This window comes from Miniopterus schreibersii (assembly GCF_964146895.1).
Source record: "Miniopterus schreibersii genome assembly, chromosome: 4".
NCBI classification, from domain to species: domain Eukaryota; kingdom Metazoa; phylum Chordata; class Mammalia; order Chiroptera; family Miniopteridae; genus Miniopterus; species Miniopterus schreibersii.
The window spans coordinates 32,227,637-32,245,821 of NC_138105.1; the positions used below are offsets into that span (position 1 = coordinate 32,227,637).

General features: G+C 41.3%; 1 protein-coding gene across 1 annotated transcript in view; it reads left to right on the forward strand.

Moving 5' to 3' along the window:
• Positions 1-11,667: 11,667 nt before the first annotated feature.
• Positions 11,668-18,185, forward strand: part of INTU (inturned planar cell polarity protein) — a 66,754-nt gene continuing 60,236 nt past the window's right edge. Inside the window, exon 1 of the mRNA XM_081136275.1 lies at positions 11,668-11,841. Within this exon, the coding sequence (XP_080992401.1) occupies positions 11,753-11,841 (89 nt within the window). The 5' untranslated portion in view covers positions 11,668-11,752. The remainder of the gene's footprint in view (positions 11,842-18,185) is intronic.

Here is an 18,185-nt window from a genome sequence, read left to right on the forward strand (position 1 = left end):
CCTGGTCTGCCTCAAGTTATCACTGCACTCCGTCACTGGTCACTGGCAGGAGCAGCCAATGGGAGGTGTGGCCTGCGTGCAAACCAAGGAGTGGATGGATTTTTAAACACAGCAGCTGGGGCCCTGGGTTTGTGAGGAGGCTTCTTACTGCTCCACTGCAGAGAGAGCCTTTTCTAAAACCCTTAAAAACATTAAAAGGGAAGGCCTGTCTTTATCGGAAGTGCATTAGGTCATAAAAGAATGAATTTCACATTATTTGGGAACACTATCAATAGCATTAGTATAAATAGAACAGAATATTGACAAAAGCATTCTGAATTACAATTTTTAGAAAATGAACAAGTCTAACTCATCAAATAAATTTACCTCGTAGTTTTGTTCAACACCAGGTGGAGCTCTTATGCTTTTTAAAACAGTGAAAGAGGAATATTATTTTTTCTTAATTTAATACAGGCTTAGGCTAATTATTTCATAGCTCTTAAGTCTTCTTTTAAAATCATTTGAGCACCTTCACACCATATTTGTCAGCATTGCAAACCTGATATTTTTTCCAAATACCACAGACTGGATCAAACTGCAATATTAATAAAATAAAACCCCGACACTAAAAATGTTATTAAATCTCTAAAATAAAATTGTAAATACAACCTCTTTAAATGTGTGCATCCTTTCAAAGGAAAGAGTTAAGAACCTCATTTAAACCTCACAGTAACTCCTTAAACAAATCAACAACTACTGAAAATGATCTCCCAAACCTCCAATTCGCTCCACAATCATTCTGTTTTATACAAAATACCTTTTCTATGGGAAAGATAATTGCTTTAAAATAGGTTTTAGGTTATAAAGTACAATATATTTTTTTAATTGGCTATACCTTTTGTGATTTTTATTTATTTTCTATCTTTATTGTTGAAAGTATTCCAGGTGTCCCATTTTTCCCCCAATGACCTTCTTCACCCCGCCCCCACCCTTCCCCAGTCCTTCACCCCACTATTGTCTGTGTCCATTCTCGCTGGTGATTCCTGGAGACCCCGCTTCTCCGTACTTGCAGCTCATCCAAGCCATGTCCAGTGGCTTTTCTATGCAAGTGACCTCTCTTGCCTCAGACTTAGGACTTTCCTAAAATCTCTCAAACAAGTAGCAGCTGGCCTCAGCGGGCCCCAGACCAACCTCTAAGCCGCCCCAGGCCTGGCACTAGTGGCAGCCTGCATTGGTTCATAGCGTGGCCTCTCCTGAGCACCTCCAAGCCCAACACAAGTAGAATATAATATTTTTAACGACTTTTCTATGCCAATTCTCAAAAGAAGCTGGAGGGTTAAATTAGCGTTATAATGTAGACGTGCTTTTTTACAAGTAAACTGTGACAGCCCACCCAAGAGGCATTCTGTGCCTCTGCCTCAGAATTCTTCCATTCTCATTGCAGGGAGGCAGATACAGGTACGAATAAATAAATTTTTATGTCAAAAAACTTTTTTTCTTTTGAAACGACAGGGGTGACATACCTTGGAACACGCAGTCGGCCCTCCATGTCTTCGGGCTCTGCCTCCTCAGTTCCGCATCCGGGGATTCCACCAACTACGAATTGGAAATACAAAAAAAAAAAAAAACCAACAACCTTCACCTGGTCGCTGACGCGTACCAAGTATTCAGGCCTACAGACAGTGGCTTGCAGCTTTACTAAACATGTACAGGTCTCTATTTCTTGTTATTATTCAGTAAACAATACAGTATAACAGCTATTTACATAGCATTTACATTGTATTCTGTATTGTGAGTAACCTAGAGATGATTTAAAATATACTGGAGGATGTGTGTAGATTCTATACAAATAATACATTTACGTAAGGGACTTAGGCATCCCCCATTTGGGGGGGTGTGTGTGTGTATGTGTGTGAGAGTGTGTGTGTGTGACCCAGAACCAATCTCCTACAGATAGATACCGACACACAACTGTATTGAATGGGATCGTTTGTGTACCTATTTATTCTTTCATCCATTCGCAAATGAGTTACAGAGAGAGGAACGAAAACAATGAAGAGAGCCTTTGGAGCCTGAGAGATCAGAACACATACCATGCAGCAATCGGTCACCATAAAGGCCACCGTAATTAAGGAAATACCGAGAATGAGGGAGCACACAGCAAAGAAACCCAGAGCTGACCTAATCTCGGGGGCAGAGGAGACCCCCCCAAAGAAGGAACGTTACACAGGCACTCCTCGGCAGGAGGGGATCCGGTGACCACCAGAAGGCAGGGTCTTTAGGAGAAACAGCTTCTAAAAAGGCCAGGGGACGATCACTTTGTGATACAAATGTCTAATCACTGGGCTGTACGTCTGAAACTTAGGTAATATTGTATGTCAACTGTAACTGAAAAATAAAAAATTATTTTTTTTTAAAAAAAAAGGGCAGAAGTCAAACTCTCAAAGGTCCAAACATTCCGACACAGCTACACACGAGGTCCTGGGGGAAGGGAAAAAACAAAAGATTTGGAGACATTTGTGAAAAACAGCATGTGGAGGATCTTTTGACTGAATTAGGAAATTTGAATTTTATCCAAGAACCATGGGAAGTATGTCCAAAGATGATGAATTTAAACGTGAAAGGATGAGTTTAAACGTGAAAGGATGTGATAACCAGCCTAAGAAACGTGCAGTGTCACACTGGGAGCCCCGCCCGGCTTCCACTCCACCGGGCATGCGGGGCCACTGCAGCCGCCTGGCTTGAGACCGCGGCCTCTCCACCTGTGGACCTGCCGGTGGCCAACACTCCACACTGGACACTCGCTTTGCTCGCTTCTGTCATCGAAGCTCCCCCTCTCTGTGTGTCACCTGCGTGTGACTCTATTGGCTTATTGAGGGGGTCTCCCCCAATAAACCCGGCATTGTGTACAGACACAAACGTGTGTGAGTGACTCCTTTCAGGGAGGCTCCCTTGCTCAGGACACCTGCCCACTGTCCCTCACTTCCCCTGGGGCTTGTGGAGAGTGGGGTGGTGTTTACACCTTTACACCTGGAGAAACAACAAACCAACAGCACTACACTCCCCTCTGGGCCTCCTTTATATTTCTTCTTTCATTCTGAGCTGTGAATATTTCTAACCTGCACATACAGCCAACCCTCCTGATGCAGAGACTATTTTATCAGGCAGTCCCCAGCCCTGTAGGGTGATTCCCCATGGGTGTTTCCAGGCTAGGGCTCCAGTAGGCCAAATGAAAATGTTTTGTTTTGTAAAATAAATAAATAAACATGGAAAAATAAACTGGGAAAAGTAACAGCAATAAGGAGAGCAGGAACTGAAATACAGTAGAAAGCTCTAGAATTGAAAGAGGGTAGTGCCAGTGGCAGGTAGAACAGTGGAACAGACCAGAAATTCCAGAAACAGCCCAGCCAGGCGTGGCTCAGTGGTTGAGCGATGACCTAGGATCCAGGAGATCACAGTTTGATTCCCGGTCAGGGCACATGCCAGGGTTGCGGGCTTGGTTCCCATCGGGGGTGTGCGGGAGGCAGCCGATCAATGGCGACTCTCTCATCATTGATGTTTCCCTTTTTCTCTCCCCCTCCCCTCCTTGTCCCCTCTCCCCTCCTCTCTCTGAAATCAATAAAGATACATTAAAAAAAAAAATTCCAGAAACAGGCACAAGTGCATATGGAAGTCACTTTGTTACTGCAACAAAGGTAGCATCTCAAATCACTAGGAAAGAATGAGATTTTAAATAAATGGTGCCCTGGCCCAGATGGTGTGGTTCAGTGGTTGAGTGTCGACCATGAACCTGGAGGTCGCGGTGCGATTCCTGGTCAGGGCACATGCCTGGGTTTCAGGCTCAGTCCTCAGAAGGGGGTGTGCAGGAGGCAGCCAATCAGTGATTCTCTCTCATCATTGACGTTTCTATCTCCCTCTCCCTTCCTCTCTCTGAAATCAATAAAAACACATTTAAAAAATAAAAATAAATAAATGGCGTCCTGGATAGTCATCTGGAAGAAGATAAAATTGGATCCACACTTCTCACTATACACCAGAATAAACTTCGCGTGGATAAATGATCAAATCAAACATTAAAAAGAAAGAAACAAGGAAACCATACAAGTAGTAGAAAAATACAGGTAAATCCCTTTGTATTCCTCTGACTGTGGGAAAAGTTTTCTAAAAATGACCTGAAATCCAGGTGCAACAAAAGAAAAAAGTAAATTAATTTGCATTTAAAAAAAAAAAAAAGCTTTTGCGTGAAAAAAACAGACACCATTACCAAAGTCAAAGGATAACTGACAAAGTAAGGGAAAATATTTGAACAGATGTCCAAAGACCTGATCTCGATAATATGTAAAAATATCTATACATCATAAAAGCCAAAAGGGAAGAGTCCTCACGATGGGGAGCATGGGCCATAATGGAGCAGTAGGTACTAGCTTACTCTCCCACCTCAAACAACTGAAAAACCAGACAAAACACAAGAAAGAAGGGTTGTCAGACACTGGACCACAGGCAGCACAAGACATGAGCCCTGCAAGAAGCAAAACAAATGAAGTCATGTCTTTGATGGCCCCAGTTTACTGCCTGGAGGGAGTTTCCAGGCCACAGCAAAGGAAAGGGAACCCAAACAAAGCCCGGCTGTCTCCACTGAGTTGAGGAGACAGAGTTAGAATTGGGGGAGCTCAAGGTGGGGCAGAGTAGCAGAGAGGAGGGAAAAGCTGAGCCCCTAGAGAACTCGAAACTGAAGAGGATTCCTCTTGAGTCTCCCTCCAGCTAAACACTGGTAAGAACATGCATGTGAGGAAAACCTACAAAGGCCAGAGGAAGAACCGCAGGAAAGGAGCAGACGAAACAATCCTCAGAGCTTACGCAGCACTGGGAATAGCTTATGTCCCTGCCAGCAGAGTGGAGAATCCTGGAAATAAATGGGATATAAATCTGTGGACAGAAAGGAGGAAACCAGGGATGGCAGTGAGGGAGAAGAAAGAGCTGGATTACAAAGGGCATGAGGAGACTTTGGGGGTAATCGGCAGGTGCATTGTGCACATACATATGTTAAAGCTTAACAAATTGTATATTTTAAATGTGTGTAATTTATTGTATGTCAATTATACCTTGATATAACTGTAAGGGGAAAAAGTTTAAAAAAAATTAAAAGGCACAGAAAAGAGTCCAAAACCTCAACAGAAAAATAGGAAGTCAGGAGCAGACAGTTTAAAAACAAACAAACAAAAAACATAAACATATAAAAAGACACATAATTTCACTTCTAATAAGAGAAATGCAAAATACTGATGCTATTTTTTACCTTTCATCTTGGCAAAAATTCAGGAGCTTTTCAATACACACTTGAAGCTACGGAGACACAGGCATTCTCAAACTTTCCAGGTGGTAGTGTACAATGGCATAATCCATTGGGTGGGGAATTGTCAGTATCCACCAAAACCGTACATGCATTTATTCTGTGTCCCAGCAGTCTCACTTCTAGAGATTTACCCTAAAATATAACACCAAGAAACAAACCAACCAACAAAACAAAACAAAACAGAAGCTTATTCAATGTAGCATTACTGGTCATAGCAAAATATAAGGAATAATCTAAATGCCCGTCCATAGGAGCCTGGTTGAGTCAACTACTGGACATGCACACAATTAAGTATGATGTAGTGCTAAAGCTGAATTTTAATGTAAACAAATGGACCTAACTATACATTGAATTGATAACATAATCACAGAAAAAGAGAATTAAAGTATCTTTAAAGTTGTATAGTAATCTGACTGTATCCTTAGTGTGACATATTCTAAGGACAAAAAGAACTGCTTAGAAGATTTGTCTTTGGTAGTGGACTTGGCATAATAATTCTAATTGTAACTTATATGAATATGAATTGTAGGAGAGAGCAAAGGAATGACTATATTGGTATTTTGGGACCTGAGGTTCTTCTCTCCGTGGGAGAAGAGAGATGTAAATATGGATTAGGGGAAGGAGAGGAAGAATGTTATGGCTTTGTTTTGGAATAAGAGGCTATTAGTACATCAACACATACTGTTTATAAAAGTATATGTATTTCCCAGTTTTTTTCCATAGGGAGGCATAGAAACAATGACACACTAGTAGCAGTGAACACGCCTAGTCCCCAGTGTCAAGAACTGTGTAGGGTCTGAGATTTAATCCCACCTGCAACCTAATAAGCTTGCTTGACATAGTTTCATGAATGGTAGCAGAACACAGGAACTCCTGGGTCAGCAACAAAGGACTTGATTACTCTCAGTAATCAGCATTTGTGCCAGCTCCCCAGCCCCAATTCCACAGGGCAACGTGAAAAGGGCCTGTTGATGTCTGGACACACCGTGGGTTCTGTTACAGGACCCTGCACCCAGGGAAAATCAGAATCTTGTAGAATGGGAAGGCTGTCTTAGATTCACCCCCCAAGGGAGACCTTATCTTTGTTATACTGGACAGTAAGCAAACCTGTCCTTTTCTCTGAAGGGAGACAGTATCTGTATCTTCTAAGGCTATTCACTACACAAACGTCCTTGAGAAAACAGTTCAGAACAAAGGCTGTTACTGCGTCACTCACAAGATGTACTGAAACATGAGAGAACCATGGAGAATTGTCCCCAATGCCCAGATCCTGCTGTCTAAATACCATACTCCACTTAAAAAAACAAAAAAGAAAGAAAAAGAGAGGGAGGGAGGGAGGGAGGGAGGGAGGGAAGGAGGGAGGGAGGGAGGGAGGGAGGGAGGGAGGGAGGGAGGAAGAAAATATCTTTGATAAGTAGCTAATTATAAGTTCAGGTCAGAGAAAGTGCAGGTGAGTCTGGAATATCTTATTATGTCAGAAAGTGAGGGAATCCTGAAACACTGATGAAGACATTTAAAGGAACACAGGGGCTAGAACAATATGAGCATCAAAAAGAATAGTTGTGGAATGGATTATAACACATTAAATATTTAAAAATCCATGAGGCCATAGAAATTCTTTAAAAAGGTGGTGGAGGGAGTTTGTGTTTACAGAAGAATGCCAGCTAATAAATGGAGAAGCAATGAAAGAATAAGAAACTAAGTATGGCTCATCAATGAATGCTACCCGGTTTATAAACTTCCGCTGCAACCAGAGGGCAAGGACCACGAGGCTGACCGCTCCAGGCTGGCAGGGGCAGGTTTAATAAGCAAGGGAACTGGCGAGGCCTGTCCTGGGCGGCCGCAAGATGGCCTCCACATCTGCCAGCCAGAACCTTTAGAGTTTATATCGAAGCCTGCATGGGGCTCAGTCACGTCATCAGTAAAGATGGTCTCAACACCACATTACTATCTCAAGGCTGAGTCCTTGGGGTGGAGGCAGCTTCTACCTAGAGGAAGGGGCCTTCCATTTCCCAGGTCCAGCTAGAGGGCCAACCTGAGATCACGTCCTCTCCGTGACTTGTTCCAACAGTGCCAGAACTCTAGTTAAAAAGTTGTTGTGGAACACGATCTTGACACATCACTCCGAAGACTGTTTATTGGTTGGTTACAAATGAAAAGAGTAACTTTCATAGCGAAGAAATCTGACAAGCTCCGCCTCAACCAAGTGATTCGACTTCAGATCACCAATGATGAGGCGAACTGACATCACATGCTTCCTGGCACCATGCACTGCAAGCGACATCATCTGTGCAGTGCTCACATCCAGAATGCTTAATCTGAATCCAGTCGTGAGGAAACTGTAAGTAAACCCAAATTGTGGGCCATTCTGCAAAACAACTGGTTTGGACTCTTCATAAATGTCAAAACCAAGGGGGGAAAACGTCTGGTATTACATTCAAGATAAAAGATTAAACAGACATGATAAATAACTATTGGTTGACTATTGTTTTAGGGGCATTTTTTGTTTTTTTACAAAGCTATTAAGATATTACTGAACAATTTGGAAATTTGAAAACATTTGAAACCATTTACTAGATAATACTGGTATATCAGTAATATTGTCATAATGATATTGTAGTATGAGAGGAAATGACCCTTTTCTTTGGAAATACATGCTAAGCAACATGGTATCTGCAACTTATTTGGGGAACAATTTAGAAAAACAGAGAGTGCCATGTGGAAAAACACTAATTAAACAGGGTGAAGGGCATATGGGTGTTCATTGTACTGTTCTTCCAACTTTTCTGTAGAGCTGCGATTTTTTTAAGTTTTTGATTTTAGAGAGAAGGAGAGGAAAGGGGCAGAGATGGGGGAGGGGTCAATTTGTTGTTCCACTTAGTGGTGCATTCACTGGTTGCTTTTTGTATGTGCCCTGACCGGAGATTGAACCCATAACCTTGGCGTATTGGGATGATGCTCTAACCAGCTGAGCTACCCGGCCAGGGCCAGGTTGCAATTTTTCAAAATGAAAAGTCAAGAAGCAATTAATAAGTCACGTTCCCTGGCCACCTTCCCGAACTGTCGTCCTAATCCCTGAAAGACTTCCAGCCCATTCACCCTTAGTATCGTGTAAAGTGCCTATTCGGAAATATTCGCTGGTTTCCTTATCATTTTAACTTAGAGTATCATCCAAAACTGTGCATGGAATTCTGCTATAAGAGCATCTGTCTTTGACCTGGAGTTGATAATAGCCTTTATTTTGTATCCAATATCAACACTTTTTTTAACAATCTTGAATTTTTAGACTATACACATTGAGATTATATCTTAATTGACTGTCAGGTCCTTTGCCTGGCTCATAACTGATACCTAGAAATAGATATAATTTGGATAAATTTCCCACATACTTTCCATCACTGAAATCTAATATGCCCTTTTTTTTTTGCCTAGTCGTATAGTTACCAAAATCTTCCTGTCGTTTATTTCATAGTCATTAGAATTCCAAAATGGCTCGGCAACAAGTGATATCTTCAAGTACAAGTTGCTGCGTGTGCTTTCCATTATTTATAAACTGTTAAGCCCATCCAGCCTTAGCTTTGTTTTGCTTTTGGAGGTCCCTACTGTTCACAATTCCCTTCCCAGAGACTATTTGTTTTATGTCCCTAATATTATTTTTTACACCTTTCAGGTTGCCTGCCCTCTTCTCCTGACCCCACTGGAGCACTGGGAAAATCCATGAAAGGCTCCTTGCATCAAACAAATTATGTGTGTTTCTGTGTGTACTCATTCATATGTGTCCTCGCAACAGAAACGTGAGCCAGACACGCTAACCAATGACTTTCTGAGCAGCCACTACCGTATTTCCTTTTAGGTTTTTCCTGTTAGGTTTTGTCTCATTTCCTTAATTCTCAGTTATGTGGACACGACATCCTTATTTTTACCACTTCACTGTGCCATTACCTGTATTTGTGCCACGGCGGACTAACAGGTACTTACAAAGGCGCAGGGGCTTTGTAGCACTTCTCTGTCTGTTCCCAGTTCCCACACGGGTTCTCACACATTCCTGTGGCTAACCTCACTTTCATCTGTGATGGCCTTAAAGGTAGAGTGAAGGGTGGTACCGTCAGCAGTTCACACAAACACACAGAAGAGCATGTTCAAAATACAACCCTATATTCTAAGACTGAACTGTATCTTCCAACTCAAGAAGGTAGGGGTGTCATTTGTGGTCTCTATCCCCAGCTCCTGGTACATGCCAGGCCCTAGGGAGAGGAGTAGGTGGAAAAAAGAGCCCTTCTCATTTATTTTGCTCTAAGTATTTGCATACAGAAGGATTTGTATCCAAGCAAATCCAATTTTATCTACCTATCATTGTATCACTCCACACATTTATTAAAATGTTTAGGCCCAGCTGGTGTTGCTCAGTGGTTGAGCATGAACTAGGAAGGAGGTCATGGTTCGATTCCCAATCAGGGCACATGCCAGGGTTGCAGGCTCAGTCTTCAGTAGGGGGCATCCAGGAGGCAGCAGATCAATGACTTTCTCTCATCATTGATGTTTCTCTCGCTCTCTCCCTTCCTTTCTCTGAAATCAATAAAAATATATATTTAAAAAACATTTTTAAAAATGTTTAGGATGAAAACAAAACCGGAATGAGGGTTCAGTGGGAAATGGCAAGTGTATATCCATAGGATACCAGATAGTGGAGACATAGATGTTCCTGCTCTGCACCAAGAAACAGCAGTGGGAAGAGCCTGAGACAGGACAGAGCTGGACTGGTCAGAGCTAAGAGCCAATTCCTGAAAAAGTGACCAGGATCCCTGCCTGGCCCTGTGGGAGGCTGAACTTCAAACAAGACATCCCCACTCATTAGGAAGATGGTATTGGAACCAAGTGATAGAGGGCTTTTAAAATCATTTCTAAATGATAGCACAGTGATAGGCATTTAAGAGTAATCATTAAATATTTGTTCAACAAATGAGAAAAAGTCAGAAATGCTAAATGGTTATAACCTTGTCATTATACCCACTCAATGTATGGAAGAGAGTCGATCATCAGCAGAAAGAACACAATGCCACCAGAATTCAATCATGAGCACAGAGTCCAGGGGACACACGGTACAGCCCATGGGCTGGGGTGTGCCCAGAGCCCTGCTCTCCTTCCCACTCAGCCTCCTCCTCGCCTCCTCCCACCCCATTCTGCCTCTGCTGTGGAGCCATCCACCTGGGATCTTTTGCGGTCAGAGAGCTCTGAGGTCTGTTTTTGTTCCATTTTCTAGTGCAATGGTGGATCCTCAAATACAGGAGCACCTACTCAACAAGTAAAATTCTCCTGATAATTGATCGTGATTTCAATCTATCCTAAATGATGAGGTGTAAATGAAACAGAGAAGCCTGTTCTGCCAATTGTGAAAACCAAATAAAGCTAATCTCTCTAAGAGTAAAGACTAGATCAATAATTTCTATTTTAAAAAAATCTAGATATCCTCTGTATATATATTGTCTTGGGGGTAGACACGAGACACTTTCACTCCATGCTTTTGCCCATGTTGTATCTTCTTCTTATCTTGACAGCACCTTTTGCGCAGAAAAAGTTTTCAATTTTAATTAAGTCCAATTTATCAAATTTGTTTATCATAGATCGTGCTTTTGGTGTTGTATTAAAAAAAAAAAAAAAGTCATCACCACACCTGAAATCATCCAGATTTTCTCCTATATTATCTTGTACAGGGTCAGGTGTATTTTTAAAGCAAACAGATCCACAAAAGAGAATAGAGGGTCCACATTAGACAGGTCAGCGACCACTTTTTGATCTTCCTTTTATCCACAGAGACTAGAACTCAGCCTGGCACCTAGTAGGTAATCAATATGTCCACCTGGATGGAAAGATGGGTGGACATGGTGTCTTCATGCAGAATTTAAATTCCCACCAAGAACCAACAGCTAACCCGCTTCTCTTTCCCCTTCACTTTCCAGTCTCGGGAGGCGCCCCTTCAATGTTCCGGGCCCTCCAGGCCGCAGGTGGGAGCTCCCCTTGCTGGGGGCGGCGCCTGGTCCCGGCGTCCCCGGGCCAGCACTAGGCGGCGAGCGCGCGCAGCTCCGGGTCGCCCGGCCAGAGGCGCTCAACGGCTGGCTGCGGGTGCGAGGTCCCTTCCTGGCGGTTGGACAGTGAAGGGCAGGGATCCGGACTGGACCTGGTCTGCCCCGGCCTGGTGGTGGCCAACAGAGCGCCCGTCTGCCCCCGGGCTCCAGCCACAGAGCGGCCGAGCGGCCACCCGGGCTCCAAGCTCCGTGAGGACGAGCGGGGGGCTCAGGAGAGGCACAGCCGCTGCCCCTCGGCGCCAGGTACCGAGCGTCCGCGCGAGCGAAGCGGGCGCTTCTCCTTCGGCTGCGCTGAGAGCCGGGCGCCCTCGCCCTCCGCCCGGTACCTGCCGCGGGCATGTTTCAGGTGGGCAGGTCCAGCGTCCCCAGACCTGCGCCCCGGAGCCTGGAGGACCTGGACTCAGTGCAGCGCGTCCTCCTGCACAGGTCAGTGCCGGTCGGGGTTCGGGGAGAGACCGCCCGGAGTTCCCCGTCTCGGCGAGGGAGGGGCGGCGTTTCCCCCGGGCGCAGACGGCTCCGAGGGGAGCCCCGTGGTGCGGGGAGAGGCGGCGGGACCCTCACACGCGTCTTCCATAACGCGCCGCCCGGTCCGCTCGGGTCGCCGCTGGGAGACTGGCCCCACGCGGATCCGGCATACACCCCCCAAACACCAGTTTCTAAAGAAGGGGAAAATGATTATGCAAAACTGTTCTTTAAACACCTCTAGACTTTCTCCTGGAAAAAAAAAAAAAATATATATATATATATATATATATATATATATATATATATATATATATATATATCTCCAAGAGTTCTGTTTGGGTTTGGTTGTGATTGGAGTTAGAAAGAGACACTTTTTAAGAAATCTAAATTTAACACCCTTGCCACAACCACCATCACACGCACACCGTGTCCACACACATAACCACATAAAACAAATTTAGGAATTCTCTAAGAGGGATGAGAACCCCAGCTCTCCATAGACAGCTAGTGTGTTAATGTACTGGCCAACCTTACACTTTATGCAAGATGGACTGACATTAAGTTCCATGGTTACGGTGATGAGTTTATAGAAGAGAAAGAAATAAGAAGCCACATGTAAAGCAAATTCTCTTTCCATTTTAAGGTGGGGGGGAGGGGGATGAAATGCCAGGCAGTTAATGCTGCTTTAACTCTAGCAAAGCCTGGCCTTCTTAAAACGTTACAGGGAAAAACTCTTCTAGAAATGTAGGGAAAGTCTCTTTTGAATACATTTGTGGTGAGAAAGAGTAAGTGGCCCTTACTAACTGTCAGGGGGAGGGTTATGGGAGTTCTTTCATCTGTAAATGTTTCAAGTGACCCTTTTAAGTCTTTGTACAAAACCATATGAGCTTAGAAACCGTGTTCTGCTGGAAGAGTGAGTAAAAAAGAAAGACATTGTGCACAGAAAGGAACTGGGTCTCTTAGATTTAAAAGCTGTCTTCTGAAACCCACAATTTTCCACAGTTGGTTTCCTTCCTCCCTCTCCCCAAGAGAGCCCCTGCCATATACAATAAAATATTATCAAGTAGGCAGCTAAAAGGGCATTCTGCTAAATTCCCAAAGACAGTTTCCCCTGCATTTGATAAAATTACAGTCCAGAAATAATCCCGGAAAGTATTAACTGGCAACTCATTCACAGCAGGACTTTGATAAAGCTTGGAGGGGTGTTTGTTTTAAAAGCTTAAGACCCTCCTGCAACAGAATTTCTTCATGTTTTAAATGTCAGGTGCCCAAAAGTTCTGAACTGATTTAACACTACAGTGTTTCAGGTCCAAAGCACAAACCTGTCTGAATGAACCAAGGCAAAAGAATATGTTTAAACTGTACTCATCAAGACTGAGATGATTATTTCAGAAGTAAGTATTGGAGTGTTTCTGGAATAAACCTGCTCAGTAAATGAAAAGCTACTTTATCTGAATTACAAGTAACTGTTCCCACATGCTATAGGAACCAATGGAATCTGAAACCATAAATGTGTTTGTCGGTGTCAGAGCTAGCAGTGCTTTATTTTTAACAGTATATGAAAACCTTTTTGCAATGCATTATTTTTATCAGTGGTTATTTATTTGTTATTTAATGTTTTCAAACAGTTAAATTTTTTGATATATTTATAGAGATTTCTCTTTCATTTACGGAAGCTATATTTTCACACAAGTTCAAATATATTTAATAGAATATATTTTGCTTGTAGTGTGTGTGTATATATATGTGTGTATATATATATATATATATATATATATATATAAATTTAGTCATAACGTGATAGAAATTAGAGAAATTAGATAACCTTTAAACCATACTCATCTATTCACCATAGTTCTCATTGTCTAGTCCAGTACATGGCCTATATTTTTATATCATTTTTACAAAATATTTGTTTTTCTTTAAAACATCGCTTGAAAGGATATCCATAAAATGTTGGAAATTACATTGAAGAGACCAGTAACTTTGAGTCATAGTAAATTTATAGGCAAGAGAAACTAGCAGACTATTCTGTTTAATTTTTACATCTTATTTTGAAGGATGACTTCTGAGTGTTTATTTTTTCATTACTTGTGTATTTTCTGTTGCAAATATGGTTTTCAAAATGTAAAGCATTAAATTGCTGTGCTTTTGAAAAAGGTACTTCAGCCAAACCAAAATTGAAGCAAATTTGCAGATTTTTCTCTGCATGTGGTGTTAGCTTCAAAATATGTCAATACTAAAATAACAATAGCTTGGCAAAAACATGTTCAGCTATTCTGCTCTTTGATAAAAAGTTACATATACGTTGTCTGAATCAGAGAAAAGTTTCAGTATTGCATTTCTCATTTACTTTTACATAAGTAAATTAACACATATTTGTCATCTTGATTATAATACCCAAGTAATATTAGCACTCTGTATTTTGCAAAGATTTTTTTTTAAATTTATACACAAGGGCATTGTAATTTAATCATTCCCTTGGAGTCCTATTTCAAACTAGTTCTGTAGCTTGGCAAGATGTTTAACTCGTCTATTTTCCTGTTCTTTCAGCAATATAGAGATAATAGCCACCTTACAGGGTGGTGGTGTGAATTTCAGATGATACATAAGTGCTCTAAAAAATTAAATTTCTGTGAAAATAAGGGTTTATGTTAGCAACTGTCCTAAAATATTTAAAACAAAGCACAAAAATATAGCTATTCCTAAAGGCTCTGAGAAAATTCAGCTAAGGGACTTTGCCCAAAGCCTAAGAAATGGCTAATGTATGGTGCTGGTCCAGGCTGGAGTGCTGGTGTGTTCTCACACCTAAGCCAGCAGAGAAAGTGAGCAAGAAGTGAGCTTCTGAAAATTTTGTGATAACCTAAATGTCATACTTTTGTCAACAGAAAATATGCATATTTTAAATACCTCAAATATCTAGAACTCTCAGGGGTAAAGGTGTGCCCCATTAGATAATATTTCTAATGAATAAAACATCCTTTTAAACTCAAAAAGTAAAATCTAAAATAAGCAATAGAATTAAAACTTTTAGAATATATAACATATAGCACACACTGCTCTATTTCTTGAGGTGTAAGGCATGAGATTCCAAGGGTTGTCTCATTCGGTTCTTAGCAATGCTGCATAGTAGGCAGGGATTCTTACTGCTGTCTTCAGATGAGGAACTGTCCATGTTCACTTGGTTTTAGTACCAGAATCAGAATGAGAACCCGGCTCCTCTGACTGGGGAATGCCCGGAATTTATGGACTGTCAAGCATTTTGATAGTTGTTATCGAATTACTGTAAGGTTCCACATGCAGTGTTTCTTTTTTTTTTTAGGTGCTACTGAGGGCATTTGGCACTCACTTATGAGCTATGATTTTTTAATTATTTTTTTGTAACTCTTCTGTCTGCTTTGGTTTTCTGTTGTCAGCCATCAACAATTTCTGCTGCTGTTGTATTCCTATATGAAGGAGGCCTCCCTTCCTTCTGGTTGGCAGCTACTGACGTCTGGCAGCCTGACATTTCACTGAATTTGTTATAATTTGTAAATGAAAATACCAAATGAGGACAAGGGTGTGGGGTTTGGGCTTTATGCCATCAGTATTTAGTTTACTTCTGGATTCTCATCTGTGTTCCGTTATTATTCAAAAGGAAAATGCATGATCTTAGAACAAGTTCCATACAGGTACTGCATAGTAGGTAATTCAGTTTTTACAGGTAATTCAATCTTTATATAAGCAAATGAGAATTTCAGATTATAATGCAGTTAGATTGCCAAAATGTTATTTTTATATATTATGTCTCTATCCCAAATTTTTTAAAATTCCACATTGTAAGTCTCAGTTTGTAAAACGCTAATTTGCTGGCCTATCAAGTTACTTATTTATGGTTTTCAAAATGGTTTTTGTTGTCAGTATTACCACATAGTTCATGAATTATTATTTCCATGTTCACAAGTAAGACAATAATAATTAGTTTCTAACAAAGTTTTAAAAAAGTTACTGGACATGACCGCCCTTGGCCCTGTTTTCATTTACTTCTCAATGCTAACTTCTGTTACTACTAGGGAAAGAGCCCTTGAACCTGCTAAAGATACTAAATATTTAATTCTGTTCTTATCTGGTGTATTTTATGTCAGAATTGTATTGTTTGCCTAGTTGAGATAATAATCTATGGAAATAAGGACTTTAAGTCTCATATATATTAAACTAAACTTTTTTGGGCCTCAGAAGATGGCTAGTCATTTGTGAAGTGGAAGATAGAAAATGAGAATATACCCAGTCTAACTCTTTTTTTAAAGTCTTCTGGAAATTGCTAATTATGAAATAGATAAAAATAGTATTCATATATATACACACATACACACACAATCAAATACCTATTTTTTTCTCCAACTTTTTTTCCTTTTTTTAAACTAAATTTATTGGGGTGACAGTGGTTAATATGAACATATAGGTTTCAGTTGTGGGTTTCTATGTTACAAGATCTGTATATTGCATTGTGCACCCACCACCCAAAGTCAGATCTCCCGTCACCATCTATTAGGACCTCCTTCACCCCTCACCCCCTTCCCTCTGGCAACCACCACACTGCTGTTTGGGTCCGTGAGTTCCCATTTTATATCCCACATACGAGTGAAAGTGTATGGTTCTTAGCTTTTTCTGACTGACTTATTTCACTTAGCCTAATATTCTGCAGGTCCATCCATGTTGTTATGAGTGGCAGTACTTCGTTCTTCCTTATGGCTGGGGAGTACTCCATCGCGTACATGTCCCACATCTTCTTTATCCAGCCTCTATCGCAGGACACCTTGGTTGCTTCCATGTCTTGGCCACTGTGAATAATGCTGCAGTGAACATAAGGGTGCACATATCTTTGCGAATACATGTTTTCGAGTTTTTCGGGTCTGTACCCAGGAGAGGGATTGCCGGGTTGTATGGTAGCTCTATTCTTAATAAAAATAGTACGCATTCTTAAAAAGGCCCTGAAAATGGCGTCTTATTCTTTTCCTTTCTTCTCCTCTCCAATACACCTTAAGTTGTTAAGTATTAATTTAATTAGTACAAATATGGCATATAAAGTTAGACATCTGATTAGCTAATACCACACCCTGAAATTTTAAATAAGACTTTAAAATGATTGTTATTTTTTTAAAAATATATCTTTATTGATTCCAGAGAGAGGAAGGGAGAGGGAGAGACAGAAACATCAATGATGAGAGTCACTGATAGGCTGCCTCCTGCACGCCCCCAGCTGGGGTGGAGCTGGGCATTATTTCTTCTTTTGTAAAAGATCAAGGAAAGTGAGAACTTTGGGAGTGGGAGTGTTTTGTTTATTAAACTAACATATAGAAATAAATTAGCCAAGGAAGTTGGCATACCTCAGACGTATCTAGTGTGAAGGAATATTTCTTAAAATTTATTCTTTTATGTGTCAATTCTTGCTCCAGTTCAACCATGTATAAGAGGAAAGATTAAAAAAAAAAAAAAAAAAAAAGACCCAGACATTTCTCCCTGGAGCTTGTCATTTGGCAGCAAAGATAGACACATCCCTAAGTAATTTAGATACTAAGCAGACTGATACTTATTATAACAGAACTTTATGGGATACCTTGTGAGGGGAAGGTGGCCACAGGAATTCTTACTGAGATAGGAAAAGGGTCTGGGAAGGCTTATTACTGAGATAGGAAAAGAGTCTGGGAAGGCCAACTACTTGAACTGGTCCTGAAGGAAAATGTAGTATTTTGGATAAGTTAGTGTTCCACAGTGAGAACTGTGTGAGTCAACAGTCTATAAAATTGTTTTATTGACATGTTCTGTGCTAGGTGTTTTACATGTATTAACTCACTGGACCCCAAACAGTCCTGTGAAGCAGGTACCAATATCCAAATTCACAGATATTAAAAGTGAAGCTTAAGATACAGATGATGGGTTCTGGAGCAGGGAGAGGCATGTCCGCAGCCTCAAAACCAGGAGATGGGAGTGGGGCCTAGACTATTCAGGAAATGGTCAGTGGTGTGAAGCACAGAGCGGAGGAGAGGCTTAGGGCAGTGTTCCCCTAGTTTACTTCAACCCAGGCATCAAGGGGGCACTTGTATAAAATAGAGATTTCCAGGCAGACTCTCCTGGAGATTCTGATCCTGCGGAAGTGGGGCAGAGTGTTGAAATCTGTATGTTTAACAAGGGCCCTAGGTCATCTTTTAATCAGTGCACACTTGATTAACCTGATTAATATATAGTAGGAAATAAGGCATCTAACTCCTAATTGATGCTCAATTGTTTATAGAATTGAAATATTTTTTAAAAAGAAACTACACAGT